General features: G+C 43.7%; 3 protein-coding genes across 7 annotated transcripts in view; 2 read left to right on the top strand and 1 right to left on the bottom strand.

Annotated features, from left to right (window-relative positions):
• Positions 1 to 125: 125 nt before the first annotated feature.
• On the top strand, positions 126 to 3,777 carry tmem121b (transmembrane protein 121B). Its single transcript, XM_048267481.1, has one exon. It carries the CDS (start codon positions 640 to 642, stop codon positions 1,831 to 1,833), a length of 1,194 nt encoding a protein of 397 aa, XP_048123438.1. The 5' UTR covers positions 126 to 639; the 3' UTR covers positions 1,834 to 3,777.
• il17ra1a (interleukin 17 receptor A1a) lies at positions 3,164 to 12,672 on the bottom strand. Of its 2 annotated transcripts, XM_048267475.1 has the most exons (12): positions 12,602 to 12,672; positions 11,718 to 11,793; positions 11,377 to 11,401; positions 11,068 to 11,214; positions 10,770 to 10,894; positions 10,505 to 10,631; positions 10,315 to 10,362; positions 9,986 to 10,137; positions 9,030 to 9,107; positions 8,371 to 8,440; positions 8,137 to 8,271; positions 3,164 to 5,854 (listed from the first exon to the last, which is right to left on the bottom strand). In XM_048267475.1, exons 1-12 carry the CDS (start codon positions 12,616 to 12,618, stop codon positions 4,290 to 4,292), a joined length of 2,565 nt encoding a protein of 854 aa, XP_048123432.1. In that variant the 5' UTR covers positions 12,619 to 12,672; the 3' UTR covers positions 3,164 to 4,289. The 2 variants fall into 2 exon arrangements, with proteins under 2 accessions (XP_048123432.1, XP_048123431.1); XM_048267474.1 differs by lacking the exon at positions 12,602 to 12,672 and having other exon boundaries at positions 11,718 to 12,053.
• Positions 12,673 to 12,849: 177 nt separating this feature from the next.
• Positions 12,850 to 19,455, top strand: part of LOC125310252 (RAB3A interacting protein (rabin3)) — a 34,750-nt gene continuing 28,144 nt past the window's right edge. For 2 of the 4 annotated variants that reach the window (XM_048267480.1, XM_048267476.1), the window contains exon 1: positions 12,850 to 13,195. The gene's annotated coding sequence lies outside the window, so the exon portion shown is untranslated. Of the gene's footprint in view, positions 13,196 to 14,441; positions 14,543 to 19,455 lie in introns of all 4 variants that reach the window. The other 2 variants (XM_048267477.1, XM_048267479.1) reach the window with 2 other exon arrangements.

The following is a 19,455-nucleotide window of genomic DNA, read 5'->3' as shown; positions in this document are numbered from 1 at the left end:
TCTTCTCTACAACCCTGGTTAAATGAATGGGATTCTAGAACATATATTACATAATATTGGATCCCAGGTCTGAATTTGTTTACACGGTCGGTTGATGTCTTCCCATGCGAGTGAGAGTGTGTGACATGAAGGAGGGGAAAAAAGCGAAACGGAGGCTGCTGAAGGACTCTGTTGTTGGGCAGAATACACAATGCGCATGGCAGTAATACCGAGACAATTTCTCTCTTGTCCATGAAGTACAAGAGTGTACCAATTATGCAGTTATGTAGCAGACCCACGCAAGGCACTCCCACGTCGGGGATGCTTTTGAGGTGAACAACAGAACTTTATAAGATGTGGATATGGGGAAAAAACATTAACTTGATGAGAGAACTCCTCTCTCACCAGCGACCTTTTCGTTTTCCTTCTCGTTTTAAACGAGACAAAAGTGTTAAGTGTTAATATACAGCTCTAGTTAAATAATATTGAGTAAAATAACGATACGAGCAACGTGGATTTAATTTGTGACAACAGAGGCATTCCATTCCACGAAGATGGGAATCCATGACGGGATTCGGGCATCCCTACCTCGCTCCTTATAGCATCTTTCACAAGGAGTGAAGGAAAGAAAGGGAGAGATAAGGAGAACGCACATATACAATGATCGGAGAAATCATTAAAGCCAATCCCGAGGCTAACTACCCCCGACCTGAAGCGGCGATCTGCCCGGACTCTCCAATCTGCGCCGCACCGGATAACGGGCAACTGTTCACCAGGAGCGCATCGTCCAGGAGAGACACCCAGACGTCCAGCGGCAGTGTCAACCCAGAAGAGAGCAGCACCCAGCCCCTAGTTTCATCTGCTGCTGCCGCTGCCTACATGATGACATCGGGTGATTTCATGCAGACCGCTCCTCTTTTTGTCCACAAATCCAAGAGGAATCTCTTCTACAAAATGATGTGTTTTGCCTTGCTGGTAGTGCAGGGCGGCATCCTGGATGTGTACCTGATCGCCTTCACGGATCTCTACTGGTGCTCCTGGATTGCCACCGATGTTGTGGTGGTCTCAGGCTGGGGCATCTTCTTCGTGAAAAATGCCCGGAGCAAGCGAGAGCGCGCCTGTGGGTTCCACCAGAAGAGCTCCATCTTCGGCTGCAACCTCGGGGAGTTCACCTTTGCGTATCTGGCATGGCTAATCTATGTGATAGCGTGCACACCTAAAGTGATTCTCATCCTCGAGACATCCATCCTAGAAATCATAGCGATTAGAGTGCCGTTTGGGGTCACTGGCTTCAAGATAATCATGCTGCTCTCCGTGCCTCTGCTTTACTGTCTCATCAACTCCATCATCGAAGACCTCAATGGGGCGACGCGCTACCATTCCCAAAGTTGTTTTGTGAGTAGCTGCGTGGACATTCTGGACTGCTACGTCCTTGTTGAGATGCTCCTGAAAAACGAGATTCTCAACGTCTACCTGCGTTATACGATCATATCGGTGTACTTCGTAGCCCTCATCGTTCCAGTTATCTGGCTTTACGAATTGACTGCGTCGGAGATGAACTGTCGCTGGATTTGGGCGAGGTTTTTCCCCGGCGTACTGGTCAACGCACCTCTCCTGGTGGTCAGGTGTTTTCAGGTCTTTGTTTACAACGGGCCCGTTACGGTGTTCATGTTCAAGAACGTGTTCTTCTTGGGCTGCAAGTGCATAGAGTTAATTGAGCAGTGCTTTGCCATGAGGGGTGTCCGGAGGTACGCCAGCGGAAGCAATCAGGCCCAATTCTCACACTGTGTCTCCGAGAACGACATGTGCCCTCATGGGTATGTCAACACACTGGCTGTCAATACTCAGTCGTAGGTGATCCGTGCCAGCAAAGTCGGTCATAACATTTGACTTCACACCGGATACCCGAGGCATCGGTGCAGGTGTTTAATTTTTTCAGCCTTATGAAAATGTCCAACGCTCAATTCCCAACAGGTGCTAAAACCAAACCTTAATCCACCATATGCATTCCTACACCTGCCTATATGACCGGACCTTTTCTGATGCCTTTACAAGAAAAATATCCTCGTTGACCAGTGGTTGTAATAGTGATTTGTGAATTGCAGTGATTTGCACTCGTAATTTGTGGGGCACTTTAAGGGTGAGAATACATTTAATTGATCTAACCTTACGCAGGTGCAATATGGAATATGTGATGTTCAGTAAGAAATGTATCATTTTTTGATGTAAATTGGTGTTTTATACTTACAACGTAATGTCTCATAAATGTCGTGGGTTTTCCAAATAATGCCAACCAGTTTTCTAAAACCAATTCCGTGAGAACATAATCTCGTTTGGTACAGTTAATAGACTTCTTCGTGTAGAAAGTCTTGTCTTTTTCCTGAAATGTCTCATGCCAGGAATACAATAATGTCGTCTACTTTTAACTGACCCTCTAGGCTATATAATTAGTCGCATAATTACCCAGGGTAATCATGTGCAAAATGCATGTCATTCCTGGCATGAAATTTGCTTACAATAGCTGAAAACTTCACTCCAAATACCGTTTGGGTTAATATTTTGTATGATAGTGACTGAACTCTTTTGTTTTCTCATTGCTTTGTCAAACTACCTCTTTGTTTAAACAATTCCTTATCAAATTGACGTGCCTGTGCAGCCGTAGCTTAACCTACTTGAAAGGCTTTTACTTCCCTGTTTCTGAATCAGAGGGCATTATCCCTTTGAGCGCTGAAAGATGTCCCATGGCGGTCGTTATTATAACATTTCGATCGACCAGACAATTTGCCGCACTCATTATACCAATTGGAAACTATTTAAACTGAAAAAAAAGAAACAGACCCAATACACCTTGCAATTATTACGCTTGACGTGCTTCATTCGTGGCATAACTGGACTTGTCCATTAATATTTTGGTGACATTAAATAGGCAACAAAATAGTCCAACAAAAGAAGAGAGACAAGAACTGTCGATAAGTAACCTATAAAATGGATTAAACCAAATATTATTTTCTCCAAACTAATCAGAATCGGTCCCCATAGTTGCATTTGTGTGAGTTACGGCGGCAGGAGTCCAGACAACCACTACTGAAAAATGAAAACTGAACGAGACTGCATTTGCTGTTCATCAAACAGTAATACCTAAGAAAGAGTAAATTAATATTAAGAAATACAACAGAGAGCCACAGAATGTAGGCATGATTTATTATTTTCTGAAAGCTACTGAATATGCAGGCCAGCAGTGCATTAAGTAAATGAAGCATTATTTTGTGCCTCCTTTCAAAACTCACACACAAATTGAAAACTGTAATTTAAGACATGGTGTACAGAAGATTTACCCCCCCTCCACCCTTATCTTTTATTTTCTAGTGATGAATGAATTACATCATACCAAAGTGTGTAAAGGTATATTAAAACAAACATACATTTTCTTTATAAATGATCTACTCAATGTGAAACCATTAGAGGAAGCAGAACACTAGTTTGCAATGCATTGGATTTAGGATTATGAAAGTGTCCCCTGTCCTACCAAAGAATGTAGTCAAGTAGATCGATGCATATTTGTTGAAAAAATTTAAGGGACACACACACAAACATTTCCTTGGAATCAGTTTCTCTGACCACACAATTGTTTGTAAATTGTTGCCAGAATATATGTCCAGTTTCCACTTCTTTACCGAAAGTATATCATGTGGAAAACATTGTATCTGTAAACTGATATGAATCTTTTTTTAAGTACTTATTACATGTACGATAAGATATGGAATTACTGGCATCTTAAATAAACTAATAAAACATAAATACTTATGCAGCAATGACATTTTTGCTTATACAAACAGTAATTGATCAGTAGGACTGCACAATTTGGGGAAAATATCTAATTGCAAGTTCTCGGACATATTTTGTGATTTGCAATATCATTTTGAAATGTCAATGAATTGATTCAGTTCAATATTTCAAATGTCTCTTTAATTTGTGCCACCCCTGAATGGTGAGCACGCCAGGTGCCCAAGAAACACAGTGCCTCCAACCAACTGTGAAGCTCACCAATCAGAACTTCTGTGCTCCTCACGTACTACTGTACGTACACACGCACATCCACCAATCAGAAGTGGCATAGTCAAGGAGGATGAAATGAATTATAAAAATCTGAAATGTGACAAAATATATTGTGCACGATTATTTGTAGCTTTTGGGATTAGGTAATTGCGTTGGTTCATATTACGATTACGATTACGATTGTGATAATTGTGCAGCCCAACTTATAAGTGAAGTGAAGCAAAACAACTGTATTAACAAAGTCAATGAGGCAATTAGCTTCTGAAGACACAGTCACCTGATGGGCTGTACTGTGGCTCATCAGTGCCTGGTGCTGTCTCGGAGCCAAAGCCAGAGGTCCTGGGACTTGCCATGAACAGAGACTGCTGCAGGGCAGCCAAAGCCATCAGGGAGGACGCAGGCGGGGCGTCAATGATGGGCGTTTCCCTCGAGCCGTAGCCTTGGTCGGAGCCACGCGACTGTCTTTTCCCAGAGTCCTCCTCGGTCCCCGCCACCACGAGTGATTCATCTCTCACCACCAAATTCTCTGCCACCTCCACCTCTTCAGCTTCCTCTTCCGCATACACCACATTGTCCTCTTCTGCCATCTCCATGGGCTGGGAGGGGCTCCCCCTGAGCAGGGGCTGTGGTGCGGGCTGAGCTCTCAGCACAGAAGGGACGGGTACATCCAGTGGCGTGAGAACTTGCTGGAGAGCCAGCAACTGCTGTAGGGCCTGGAGCGAAGGCTTGTTATAGGACGCGCTCACGGACGGCAGCACCTCCTCATTCCTGAGCGGCTCTACCTGAACGCAGGCCTCTTGCAGGACAGGTTTTTCTCTCAGGTGTGGCTCATTCTGCGAGACGAGGTGACTAGCATCCTCCACCGCACGTGGCTGTGCCTCTGGATGTGAAAGGTGCACCAGTGGCTGGTTCCCGGGGAGGTTTCTCAGGTCCAGCTCCTGCACAGAGGCACCCACTGCGCTGTGGTTGATCTCTGGGGTGAGCTGGTGAACGCATTGTGCTGGGTGGTCCGAGGGACGGGCATTGACTTCCTGGAGGAGGATGGGAGGGCCTGTGTTAAGGAGCGGCTCGCACTTGAGAATCGGAGGAATAAGGCTTGTGTCGATGAGCGGCTCCCGTTCGTCAATCGCTTCCTGTTCGCTGCTCACGCACTCCTTCTGGAACCAGTCGGGGTTGTCCAGCTGGTAGGCGCGGAAAGCCTCGATGGCCTGCCTCAGCTCCTGACCCGAGGGACAGTTGAAGTAGTCGTCGCTGGCGATGCCCTCAATGGTGTTGACCCGGTTCGGCTGGTACTTCTCCATGTCCTGGATGCGGAAGAAGAACTCCTCGAATTGCTTCATGAGGCGGTACTTGACGCCGAGGCCGAAGACAGACGGCACGTCGCGCTCGCTGCTGACCTCGTCGAAGTACGCCACTAGGTACTTGCCCAGTGAGGCGGCACGCTGCAGGTCGGGCAGCATCAGGTTGAGGGCGGCCGTGGTCATGTCGTCGGTGGGCGAGCGCAAGTCCTCCATGAGGGTCACGGCGGGCTGACCGCACATGGCGTCCCACTTGGCGCGCACGCCGCGCGAGCACAGGATCAGCACCTTGTCGATGCGCCGGCGCTGCTGCTCCAGCCACGGCAGCCGGCCCACGGTGCCCAACCACGCTGAGTCCAGCTGGTCCATCACCACGTCCGTGGCGCACTTGGCCCGCAGGAAAGCGCAGAGCTTCAGCACGATGTTGGTGTAGAGGCGGTGGTCCTGGGAGTAGATGATCAGCACTGTGCGGGGGGCAGGCTTAAGGGGCTCTGTGATGGTTGGCAGGGGGAGCACTTTGCCTGCGAAAGCAATGCAAAAATAGAACCATGATTAAAAGTGAGGCTGAAGACACTTGTTCAAAACACAGCTCTCTTGTCCAGTGGAATAACAGCACTGAAATCATGACCTCAACAGTACAAAGTAAGATAAATATCCCACTGAGTACAAGGCGGGAAATACTTCTTTTGAAGGAGGCAAAAAGCCTCAGTAAAAGTATAATACAAATGTTATACTCCATGTTAGTACAGGTAGTGTCATCACCATGCACTTCTAGGACAAAAGGGACATTTCACTAGCCTGACGAGCCAGACCCACATCAAGATGTTGGGTCTGGGAACTCACCATTGGCAGTGCTCAATCTGTGGGGCGGGATAAACGGTTGTCTTTCAAATTCCCTCTGCACACAATTAGAAAGCGCTAAAACCCATGAGTCCCATTCGTTTTCCCACCAGCGGAGCTAGTTGGTAGATTTTCAAACTTTTGCCAACTTAAAAAAAGCTTAACTCGAGTCGCAGCCAAAGCCGATTCAAAGACCGCTGTTCACCAGCAGCAGCATCACACGGAACCGTCGCAACTCTACCGTCATTATGTTAAGCCCGCCCACCAACTCTATACATGATGTGACTGGCCTGACTAGAGTTTACAAGCCAATGGAGAGTTGCTAGACAACCCTGGCTGCTAATTACATTAAATGCCACTAGGATTCATCTAGATTTCTAGGCTAACATTTCACTTTTGAGAGGCCAACATGCCACAGAACAGAGGGCTGTGTAAAGTAAAGCTTAGCACAGTGGTTTTCAAAGTGGGGGCCGGGGCCCCCTGGGGGGCCGCAAGGGTGTGCCAGGGGGGCCTCAGCTAGTTGGAAGGAAAAATAAAAGCAACAAATAAATACATCTGAATTTTTTTGAGTATACCTATTACTATGAGGGTTGTTATACAATGCCATTATAATAATTTGTTGCATATATTTTCCACTGGGAATAATAGTAGAGATAGCTCTCAGCAGAAAGCCCAAAATATAATTGTTACACACTGTATACTCCATCGCAAAGTGCTTGTGGCTAAAATAATTATTAGGATTAGCTTATTAGCAAATGTATTTTTACATTTGCCATAGTATTGTCGATGGGTTTAATAACACATCAAGGGGGTCCTTGGCCAGAACCTAGTGGTATTTGGGGGGCCTTGTCGTGGAAAAGTTTGGGAACCCCTGGCTTAGCATATAGTCGGTGCAGTACAGGAGACAGTAATAGAATAATACAACCCCAAATCAGAAAAAGTTGAGACGTTGTGTAAAATGTGAAGAAAAAAACAGCATGTAATAATCTGCAACAATCTAAATATCTTGTACACTCAGATTTGGTTGCAAAAAGGTCCTTTGTGCAGCTAAATATGTACTGTAAAAAATAAAAGTTAATGTTTTCCCAACAAAGTTTTATGCATTTACTATAAAAATGCTGTTGTCTTTGCGAACAATTGTTTGTTCTACCAGTGGGCACAACTTAAAATTCATTATTCTGCCAACCTAAGATTGTTTGTTGAGTTAACAGTGATGTGATTGCCCCAACTACAAAAATAGTTTTTACTAACAGTTTTTAGCTTAGTTAATCCATTCCTAGCCATTGGGTCAGGAACTCCCAGGTAGCTCCTAGCAGAAGCTGGTACCCATTTTACAGCTGGGGTGGACTGAGACAATGCAGATGACGTACATGCCTTGTCCAAGGGCACGATGTGCAACATCAAGTCATCATCTGGGACTCAAACCAGCCATCTTACGATTGCCCGCCTAACCCCACAGACCACTGAGCTACACACTGCACCGTTACTTTTAGCTTAATTTAGTACAAAATTTTAACTGGAAACTAGCTTTCCTTACTTAATTTTTTCTAGAATGTAGAATTCAGTTTTTGTCTTTTGTTGAGATTACTTACCTAAAATGAGTGTTACTTAATTTTGAGGTGGAAAAGTAAACAATAAAGTAAACTAAAATTTCTGAAGTTTGTGCTACACTGTAAAGTTAGTTTGTAACCTTACTTAACCTGTTAGTTAACCTTACTTTAGAAAAGCATGCAAACTGATTGCCCTTGAAATTACTAATCTGGAATATAAATTGCAAGTTGGGCAAACAAATGCTACTTAGTGTAGTGCACATACGAGACTTATATGTTAATATGCATCACATTCTGTCTGTTTTTGCATTTTACACAACGTCCCAACTTTTTCTGATTTGGGGTTGTCATAGGTGACTGGATCTAGTGTTCTATTGTGCAGTGTTTGGCCCCATAGTAAATGATTAACCCACCTTTTTGGCTCTTTCTGCAGCGTAGAAACACCCAGGCAGAACAGCATGCAATAGAACAAATGAACAGAAGGCCAGCAATGATGCCTATGAATGTCGCTGGGTTTGAGTACACCTTTGGTGGAACAGTTGGTGGTTCTGAACCGAGTGAAAGAAATGGATTTGATTAACAACAACCTATGAGAAACATATGATCCTTACAGTGCTTCTTTACATTAGTCAAAATACTTAGTTTACCTGTACATATGATGATGTTCTTTTTTATTCTGACACAGTCATTGGCACATGATGGAAAAAATGGTTGGATCTAGGCATCAAACATAATAATGGCTTTTAGATTGATTAAAAATGGACACATAACTTTTTATTCTCTTCTGTTTGGTTGTTTCTCCAGGCTAATTCCATAGTCTATATATCTTGGAATAGACACAGACATAATACAGTAATTAATTATTCACTACTCATATCCTGTACGGGGATGTCATTATCATAGATAGTGACATCCCCGTACAGAAGAAGTGACCCACAAACACACATGAAACAGCAGACAGGAAAGAGGTCATCGAGGTGAAAATGGCCTCCAGATCTCACAGATTCACACCTCAGACAAAAAATCCAATATCTTTCTGCCAATGTCTGATGTGTATAAGTGGCTTAAAATCAAATCAAAGTGGTAAATCAATAAGCCATATAGTATTTATGAAGTGAGTTAATACGAGAGCAAGAATAAACAACAGAAGAAAAAGAGGAAACAAGAGAATGTTGGAAGAGGAAACAAGAGGAAACAAAAGAACATTGACTGTGATGGAATTAGCTAGATTTTTTTTTTTTTACCAGCAGATTTTTCAGCAAAAAGAGAGTTGAACACTATAAATGGTGCTATACTTAATACAAACCTGAAAATCAAAGTTACAGCAAGTCAAATGAAATCTGCCAAGATCATACACAGCATTCAGTGATGTTGCGTTATTTTTCTGAAAAGCAAACACAGCCGTGCCAGACCACATTACTATCCATCCTCACACAACTGAAACTGTGGTGTTTGCATTCAAGAATAATGTAAAAATGTGCCAAAAAAATAAATGTTATTACTGATGCAATCAAGCAACAACTGTGATCATTTGTCTTACATTATAATGATAATAGATATTTAAATTGGAAATACACAACTTGCAACAGAATGTTTCCTAAAATCCTTAATGGATATGAATTGGAATGTCCCTTGACAGAGTAAAGTATTTTGCAAATTAAGAAACAGCTTTTTTTTTTGTTGAGTTGTAGATAAAATGCCTTTGTCTCCTCTACTGATGTTGTTGAGAGGCGCAAAAAGTGCTTGTTTTTCTTAGTATGGGTGAACTCCCTCTCTGGTCTGATAAGATCTACTGTATTGAAGTAACTGCACACTATGAGCAGTACTCTGCAGACAGACATGTCTGTTAGAAACAGGATGTGCTCTCTTTTTTTTTTTTTTACATTGTTGACTTTGAAGTCACATAATGCGTTCAAATACTGTGCGCTGCAAAACATGTTGCAGCACATGTATAATGTATGTGTTATACTCCACAGATCAAGCATGTATTATATTTATATGTATCAATGTGTGCAGCCTATAAGGCTGTGTAGCTATATGGAAGGGGTGTCTGTGTGTATCTTTGAATGTGTGTATTCCGTGTATTTTACATTGTAAATTTGAATAGCTTGTTGTAAGAACAATCACTTCTCAGTTTATCTTTGGCTTTCATCACACTGTGCCAATAAATGTGTGCCATCTCATTAGCATTGTATACTAAAAACAGACATACAGTGGCATGAGTCAGAAATTGGGAAATGGGAGAGGGGATATGTGGGGTACCTTCAGGTCTTGAGTCACTGAGTCCTTCTGACATTTGAGAGTCACACTATAGTTGTCGGCGAGTTTTGCAGTGTTGAAGCTCACAGTGAGTGCGCCTGGAGTGCTGGGCCCTTCTGACACACGCCAGGTAATGTTTGGTTGCCACAGAGATCCTAAATTATTCCAATAAGTATGTTATTGTATACAATAGGAGTCAAATGTCAAATGTAGGCTTTATATAAGAGTGCTATGTAAGAAAATCATAACACTGGTTTCACACAAAGTCAGATCATTTCTAAATGTGTGTGTCAGAAGTTATGAATACTTAGGCATAGACCTCAGACACTCACCACTATCCACACATGTTTTGGTTTTCCGTATTGTTTTATCTGTGCAACCTGAAGAAAAAACATCAAATATTTACATCTTCATCTTCATCATCAAATACGGCACCCTTCCTAAAGCAAAATGTGTGGGGTGGTGGTGGGGGTATGGACTTATTTCAGTAGTAGATCTCAAATTCACTCAGATGTTGGCTACCTGCAACATGGAACCTCTTTTGTATATAGTAATGGGTGTGACCAAGGTTTGGCAGAGGCAGGTTGTGGACAGTCACAAGGTACTCTTGTTCAGGCTGGAGTATCACTTGATCTGTTGAAAATGACCACTAAATAGAAAGAGCAAATAGAAAATAAAAAAGAAAAGAATAGAATAAAAACAAATTAAAACAAATATCAGGATTAATTATTGTTACAGTTCTGCTAGGGCCAGCACACATATGTATTAAAATGAATGCTGTCCTTACCAGTTCATGATTGCTATTCCTCATCTCAGGAAATTTATCCAGAAAAATATATTTCAAACAGAAATGGTAATTTTCACCCACGTGCAAGACATCAAGCTTAGTTCCTTTGAGGAAACGAAGGCTTCCTATTAAAAGAGAAGTTATGAAAAAAAATACTTGTTGCATTGTATGTTGCATTGTATTCCGTATATTCCAAAGAGCTTCCAATGCAATGTGAAATATTATATCCGTAGAATGTGATTCTACTCAACCACACAGTTATCCTAAAAAGCAGACGCTGTGACAGACATTCACCTACCGTCATCATTTGCTTTCCAGTGAGCCACAAGCACAGGGTGGAGGTCGCCATTCTCATCCTTACTTACATTCACTGAGACCTCCAAATCCCTTGGGGAACCAGGAGTAAACCGCCTCTCCTTTAGCCATCCGTCATCTAAACAATTATCTTATGGGTTTGATAAAGATTATAAAACATTAGGCTATAGATGGAGTGAATGACCACATGGTAAAGAAATACAGAGAGATCTTTACTGGGATTTCGAATCCAGTTTTGAAAGCAAAACACAAATATCCAAGAGTAGCCTGAAGCAATACCATCCATACTTACTTTGAAGGACTCTGCATCGCAGTTCCTAGAGCACAGAGAGTTAAGTAAACAGCGCATCACGCTTAAAACTTGCTGATAATACAAAGTGTGTGCTACAGGATACTATAGGCAGACTAAATAAGTTTAAGACTGCATAAAGTCTGAATTTGGCAAGCATATTTTCAAAATGTTTACTTTTGTTTAAAATCACCTGCCATTTGTTAAAACAATAGCCTAATGACGCAATAGGCGTAATTTGCGCAATTGAAAATTCTGCCTCTGTGAAAGTAGCCTGTTTACATTATAGTAGGTCTAGGTCTAGTAATGGCAAATTAAATGAAGTTACCCGTGGTCACACTTACCGGCTGAGTACAATTCAGAGAGGACTGGTTTAGAATTCTCAGTCCAGATATCCCAGAAATCAACGTCAACAGTACGCTACCCAAGGAAACGGAGATGGAGACCATAGTTAAAAAACACCGCTGTCAAGGATAGCCTACTGTAACCGACTGTAACAGCCTAACTAACTCGGCAGCAAAGATCAGTTATCTGGCCATGGCTCAGCATTTAGGCTGACCCTAAAATTACACATATCTTCTCAGAATCCACTGAACAGAGTAGCCTAGTCTAGCCTACGAACAACTGACCACGAGATCAGTTGAATTCGACTTATAAAAACTTCCTGGTGTTATGCAAATGTCAACGCTTAGACTACACCACCACCTGGTTTACTGGTAATGTCGTAGACCTCGCCTTCAGTATCCTACGTGGGTGTAGGCCTACTAAAATGAAACTAAAATGAACAGGGTAAGGTTACATTGTGACATTGATTTACTTGAATATACCTGTTTTTATTTCAGAATTGCTCGTGTAGCCTAATAGGCTTCACGAGTTACAATGTTGCACTAATTATAACTATGCTGTGGCTTTTGGCCATTATTTATGCCTACCTGGTAGCTAGATATAGAGCCTACTACTGGCAAGAACGCCTCCTTCCCACACTCTGAAATAAAGGAACGTTCTCAGCATGCCTGCAGACCCATGCTTTCATCTAACCAAGACGGTTAATTGTTCAGATAAAGAAAATGTAGACCTAAGTGATTATCTCTTCTTCCTAACCACCGAGAATAGGCCTAATCTCAGGGAAATCTAACCACAGGAGTTACCCCATAGAAAGTGTTTTTCGCGCAGTCCACATCCTCTGTAGGCTATTAGATCAAACTTGGGGTGGCGCTGTTGCACAAACCTTGAACTAAGGACCATTACGCTCGAGCGCTTTGAAATAGGTTACTGATAGCCTATTGAACGAGGAGGACAACTATGAGACCGTTTAGACAACTGCTCACTGTCGTCATTCATTGCATGTACAGATATTAAACGTCCTTTTGAGGCTTTGATCCATTATTTCTGCATGCAGATGGCCCCAAGCCACCCAGACCAAGCTGGCTGGCCAAACCAAGGTAGCCTACTCTGAAAAACGTTACCACATTAGTATGTATGTGTATGGAGCAAATTAGGGCGCATGCGTCTTAGGGAGGTTTGCCCCCACCCATCCAGGCTGCCACCACAGGAGAAGAAAGGGGCAGGTGTGACAGCAGGAGGCAGGGCAAATGGATGGATCTCTCGGTCGGTCCCTTAGTTACAGTAACCATCTTACGCACTGTGCTTCTAGGTGATCAAAGACGACCTGCTGATGTCAGTTAGAACAGGTATTTTCTAGCAGTCAAGCGAAACGCCATGTCTACTTTTTCTCATCGCACTTCGGAGTATTTCAGGCTAGCTTGCTGACTGGGACACCCTGATCTGACGTTAATGTAACTGACCGTGGATCTGTCCAAAGGTGAGTTGCTAACTAACCAAAATTGATATCAGCTGTCCGTAACCTAGCAGCTAACTTCAGTCATTCTGTTTGCTGGTAACGTTTGCTAATGTCTGTAACATTAAACGCTGCACTGCTTACTTACACATTCGATATGAACGTTAATAGCATAAAGCTGTCTCACTTGCCTAGTGTCTAAGGTAGATTACCGCATGTTGACTCAATGTTTTGGCTAACTAGCACCTGCCATACATCACTTAATAGCTAACATAAGGTGATTGTTGCTGGCTAGTTGCTACACTGATATTTACAGCATGTGCGAGGCTAAACATTGCGTCCAACATCCTAACCTAATTTGTTATAGGGTTTTCCATGATCCCTCCCTCGTTCCTAAACGTCTCAAGGATGCTATGCTGCTGTAAAAAGATACTCCACGATGGAGGAACGACCTATGGCACATTACATTTTAGCATGTTCCAAACGCTACTAGAAAATAATGTGTCAGTCTCTTTACATCAGTACCGTCTAATGTGTGTTTAACATGTCTGTTGTAGTAATATTCTCTAGTCCATATGCTTAATGATAGTCTAGTCTAGTCCATATGCTTAAAGATGTCCATCAAGGTATTATAAGGTGTAGCTAGTTGTGTGCCATCCATAGCTTTTGCGCAATCATCTTTATTTTGTTAGAAGCTCACATGACACTTTATTGTCGTTTACGTTGTTTAGAATGTCTGGCTAAGAGTCATGTTTTGTTGGCAGTGTGCTGCCTCACTTTAAGCTGTTTTATGATTTGACTAATGTCCAGTCTGCTCTCTCCCATCCCCCTATGCCTTGCATAGTTTAGGGATTGGTCGAAGTCTGGAGTCGATGGAACTTAGAGCTCTTATGTGCAAAGGTTATGTTGTGCCTTTGAGAAGCTGTAACATTCTTTGACACTACATTAGGTTAGCTGTAGAGCTGTCGGAATCGATTCCTATTGGGAGAGTCTTGAAAACATTTCATACCCAATGAGTGTTACACGGGCCCATGTAATAAAAGGCATCTGTGTGATTGACAAGCTAAATTTAAGCCTGGCTACATACCAGAGATCTCCTCACTGCCTAGTACTAGATGATGAACAATGACAATGTTTAGGTGTCTTGAAGCTCAGCTTGGGGTCAATCTCTTCCTCAGAAGGCAACCATTTCATTTCATGCCTCTCTGAATGACATCTGACTTTCCAAGGATGGCGTGTTGACATTGGGTCCATTGTTTCCATCTTGCAGTCTCCACTGCCTGCGCGGCAGGCTGTTTGACACATCAAGCGTCCTCCACAGAGAATCTCTCTGACCAAGTCGTCCAGCACTGCCAGTGGTCAGACTCCCCAGTACTCAGTCTCAGCCTGCTTCCTCTGCCCTCTCCTGAGCTGCCCCCTGCCCTCTGGCCTGGTCTTACCTCAGTAATCCACGAGGGGCTGGCTTACTGAGTCTGCTGTCTGGTGGACAGCAGGCACCACCTGCTGTGGGCTTGCACTTACAAGCTTGGGGGTAGAGAGGGGAGAATAACAAACACAATAGTTTGAACTCTGCACCTTCCACACCCTATTCTGAGAGAGTAGAAGAAGAACATAAGAAGGGCTATTGTTGGTGTGGCGGTGTGTCTTTGGTCTAGAAGGTCTGATGGAGAGAGTGATGAAGATGATGGAGGACGAGGATGCCATCTTTCCTCGATTAGAGTGGAACATAACTGGATTATCTCTCTCATGGCTCTCTGGCTGCTATACCCATTTCTCTCCAGTTGTGTTAGCCTCCATCATTTCTATGTTGAGCCAGGAGCATCACTCTTCTCTTACCTATCCTAGTTTTGTTTTTTACCCCTGTTTTTTTTTTTTTTTTTACAGTAGAGGCATATAAGCTTATATACACTAGCCACCTCATGTATACTTATATCATGGACCTGAAAATATTGGTAATAATAGCATTAGAAGCTAAAATCACTATGTAAGAGGAAAAACATAGACATAATCCAAAAAGTATGGTTGTCCTAATACAAATGTCAAACAAGTAGCATCAGATGGATTGTCGGTATCAGTACCCTGAGTAGCTCAGTGAGAGAACTGCAATGAAGGTTGTTATCATTTTCATCTAAATGTCTGGGGGCTTAATAATGTGGATGTTTGGTGTTTTATCGCTTTAACTACCTTCTAGGTGTAGCCCACACAATCTCTAGCTATTGTTAGACACAGTGATCAACTCAGCTCAGCAGCACACCTTCAGTACAGGTTTGGCCATCTCCACAGTAATGGATTGACTTGACAGCAGCAGAACACACACTTGACGTTTGAAAAGAAATGAGGGAAGGACTTCTGGGCAGGGCTTGCTTTGAGTCTGCTTGAGACTGTGCTTTGTCATATCATATGTTTGGTTATGTAATATGCGTACCATGTATTTTTGCTCCATATCTTTGAGGCACATGAAATGTGCTATACAAATAAACTTGACTTCACTTTGCACATAGTGGATAGATGTGGTGTTAGTTCATCAATGCATTGGTTTAAACTGAATAACACTGCTCTTTGATGCGTCACTGTTGAAAGGATTTGGTTTGGGAGACAGAAAAGCCAGGGCAGGGGAATGTTGTTATTAAGGGATGAGATTGGGTTAATGGTTGAGCCACGACAGGCTACAGATAAGCAAATGACATATAGATGGGGTGAGAAGGAAATGAGGATTTGGTCCCCGTGCCCGGGAGGCAGGGACAATCCATCCTTTGTGTGTGTGCTGGACTGTGTTTGAGCTGATGCATGTTAGTTGACAGTGCTCCAGAAAGTCTCCGATATTAAGACGAGAAGCTTGAATGAACAGCATGCAGATATTTCTCTCTCTCTCTCTCTCTCTCTCTCTTTCTTTCTTTCTTTCTTTCTTTCTTTCTTTTTTCTTTCTTTCTTTTTTTTTCTTTCTTTCTTTTTCTTTCTTTCTTTCTTTCTTTCTTTCTCTCTCTCTCTCTCTCTCTCTCTCTCTTTCTCTCTTTCTCTCTTTCTCTCTCATTGCTGGCCTTGTGGTTCTTTCTCAGTAATGTGCGTGGAAGACAGCTTGTCATGCCTGGTGTGTTGCTGAAGCCTTTCGCTCACACTGTGGCGTTGATCAGATGCTCGTTGGAAGAGAGACAAAGAATCAGAATCCATATAGGCTAGTCTAGTGTAAATCACAATTTCCCAACCGGTTTACAAAGGGTTTGTCTTACCTGCAGTGTTTTTGTAGGCTGACAGGAGAAACCTGTTTCATTTAGTCATTATGTTATTTTTCCCTCTTGCCAGACACCTCTTCCATTTCAACTTGCCTATCTCTTAGCTCGTGAGATTAGCATAGCTAGCACCACCTCACCATCGCATCTCTAGGCCAGTCTGCAGCGAGACACTGTGGGCAATTTCACTGCCGTGGTCGGTAACTGTTAGTGCCGCTCCTTTGCGCACAAGCTGTGCGCCGACGCGCCCTCGCCTCTCTGTCCCGGGGGGGATGTTCATCTGACAGTCAGCCAGCCAATGTTGCCGGGCCGCAGCTCTTGGCTCACTGGCACATGGCTGTCGCGCCGTCATCTCCGGCTGGGTGGCCCGCATTCCGCAGATTGCACAAATCTCGCGGTCGACGAAGCTGTTGGCATGGCGATGGCGGCATAGGGGCGAAAAAAAGCTTCTCTGAGCCAAAGCATGATGGGAAGGGAGGTCGAAGAGAGGAAAAAGGGTACCAAGCCTACTATATAGTGCTAACACTACTACCTTATCATTTACACAAGAGGAATACATTGTGTGTGTATAGAGGGAGCGAGTGAGGGTGTATAGAAGAGTTTTTCCTGTGTGGAAGGAGAGAGCGAGAAACTGCAAGACACAGTCAGTCAGCCCTGACTCAGTTTGGGTGCAGGTGCTTCAGCACAGTGTAGAGGCCTTTCAGAATGACAGATTATCTGGAGGGCTTTGCTTTGCTTTGCCTTTGTGTTCTAAAAGTCCCAGGCTTTGTTCCTTACGCTTTAAAGTTTAAGGCCTTTGTCTCAGCTACTCATTTTATCTCATGATTTTATGTTCTGGCTGACTAAAAACGCCCATTTCTACCTGCAGTGCGAAAACAGTTTGAGGGTTGCACTTGGTTGTGACTTTATTCACTTACTGTCCCTCCACTTTAGATAAAAATTGAAAATGGAAATGTGCCCCAAACAACGTTTTGCTTCCTGTGAAACCATTAACATATCACAATCATACACTTACATTCTGATTTTTGAGCCATTTTGAATTGTTCAATTCGTCATACAGAATTCTTTCCATGAGGGGCTAGATTTGCAATCCCACTGCTTCAGGATTTCCTAACTGTGCAAGCTGTACCAGTTACCACATCTTCCCAGCATGTTCAAACTGACAGCAGACGTGTTTTTGGCTCGATGGTGTTTTAAGCCCCCACCGTCGACTTCCAGGCAGCGCTGCGACCATTGACTTCAAGGCACCTAACCTAACCCAAGTGCCTTCCATGCAGCGCTGCCCGGAAGATGACGTTGGTGGCTTAAAACACCAAACACTGAGTTTTTGTCAGGCAAGACGTCGGTATGCCAAACGTAACAGCCCAATGCATGTCATGTCCATGACCTTGTGAATGCCTTCACCTCACTTCCTGTATGCTGCCCTCCAACACCGTCTGAAGGATCAGCAGAAGCTGTGTGGTGACTCTACTCTGCCCCCCTCAGCATCCAAACATTGATTTCTCCACAGCGATTACAGCAAGCCTCTGGTTGATGAATGGACATTATAAATCATGGCAGGTGTCAGAGAATGAGTGATGATGAGTTGCTGCAGAGGAGAGGTTGTGGAGGAGGGAATGAATGTGTGGGGATTTTCCTCTGGGTAGCAGTGTGTGTGTGTGTCTGTATGTGTGTGTGTGTAAGATTGGGGGCTCATAATGGGAAGGTAGAGAGTGGGGGTTGTGGACCCGAGGCTCAAATTAGGCTTTGGTGATATTTATCTTGATCAGCAGCAGTGATTTTGTGTTCAGCTGGAAAGATGTGGCTCTGGGAGATTTGTCATTTTCCTCACACCACCGTTCACAGGCGTGAGAATATGATTTACTGCTGTGTGAAACACCTACTCTTATTATAGCATGCTGCATGGGGATTTGGAAACTGGACGTGTGAATTGGCCTTCTCACGACCAACTAGCAATCCAACTCCTGGAACCTCGCTGTATTCCTCCAGAGTTGTGTTGTGTGGCCAGTGACTCATGCAAGCCACTAAAAGTTAATTAATCTCCGGTGATGTTCAATGACTCGTCTAGCTTTCGAGAAGGGCATTCTCACTTGCAGAACTGTGAATGAGTTCTACAGTTTGCTTAGCGTTGTGCCGCTGCTGGCATCCAAATTGGGTGCGGTGGCAGCGGTGGGATAATCCACACTCTAAAAGATCAGTGGCAGAATCATTGAGCGCAAGAATAGGCAGCGTGTGACTTGCCCCTTTGTGGCGTCACGTCGCACGAGGTTTAACGTTGCTGCTGCTGCTGCCAGCGGTGGCGGATGGTTTATATAGGCCACTTGATGAATTATTTTCAGCGCCGCAATTTCGCCTCGGCTCGACTTTGCCCGCTCGCCACAAGATCAGCACCACAAAATCGGGTTGCAGCGGCCTTGCTGACGGCCTTGGCTGGCGTCCTGAACTTAAGAAAAATACTCACTGCGTGGTGTGGCCGACCTGCAACCCTGTGGGGAAGCCAGTGTACATGAAATCGCCATGACCCAGCAGAGTTGGTTTGAATATGCTCTGAAGGTTAGGCCTGAGCTGTACTTGTTTGTAATTGTTTTTGTTTTTTTTGACAGAGTGTTGGATTCCCGTGTGTTGCTGAAAAGTGGTCACCTGCCAGGTAGCCTGAGGATGAGTGAACTGGCCTGTGTGAATATTTGATGAATGTTTGTGTGTGTATCAGGTGTTGTTCACCCAGTTCTGCCAAGAGGTGAAGGTGACCAGTACAGCATCTCGCTCTTTCTCTCTCTCCAGAAATACCCGTAGAACAATATGGCTTCAAATCACACAAGTGCTGACTGCATGGTAGTCCTTGCAGTACTCACAGTAGTCCCACAAAGGGGGATTCCACATGGAGAGCATTTAGCCAGCGCACTCATTCACTCACACACACACACACACACACACACACACACACACACGCTCACACACACACACACACACACATACACAGTCACACTCACACACACACATTTAGCTTCTGTGTTGTCTGAAGTAGCGTGGTTTTGCCTGGGTGACGTGGCAGAAGAG

Source organism: Alosa alosa, chromosome 17, assembly GCF_017589495.1.
Source record: "Alosa alosa isolate M-15738 ecotype Scorff River chromosome 17, AALO_Geno_1.1, whole genome shotgun sequence".
NCBI classification, from domain to species: Eukaryota; Metazoa; Chordata; class Actinopteri; order Clupeiformes; family Clupeidae; genus Alosa; species Alosa alosa.
Note: the sequence above shows the minus strand (reverse complement) of the source record. Positions and strands in the feature narration are given on the sequence as shown.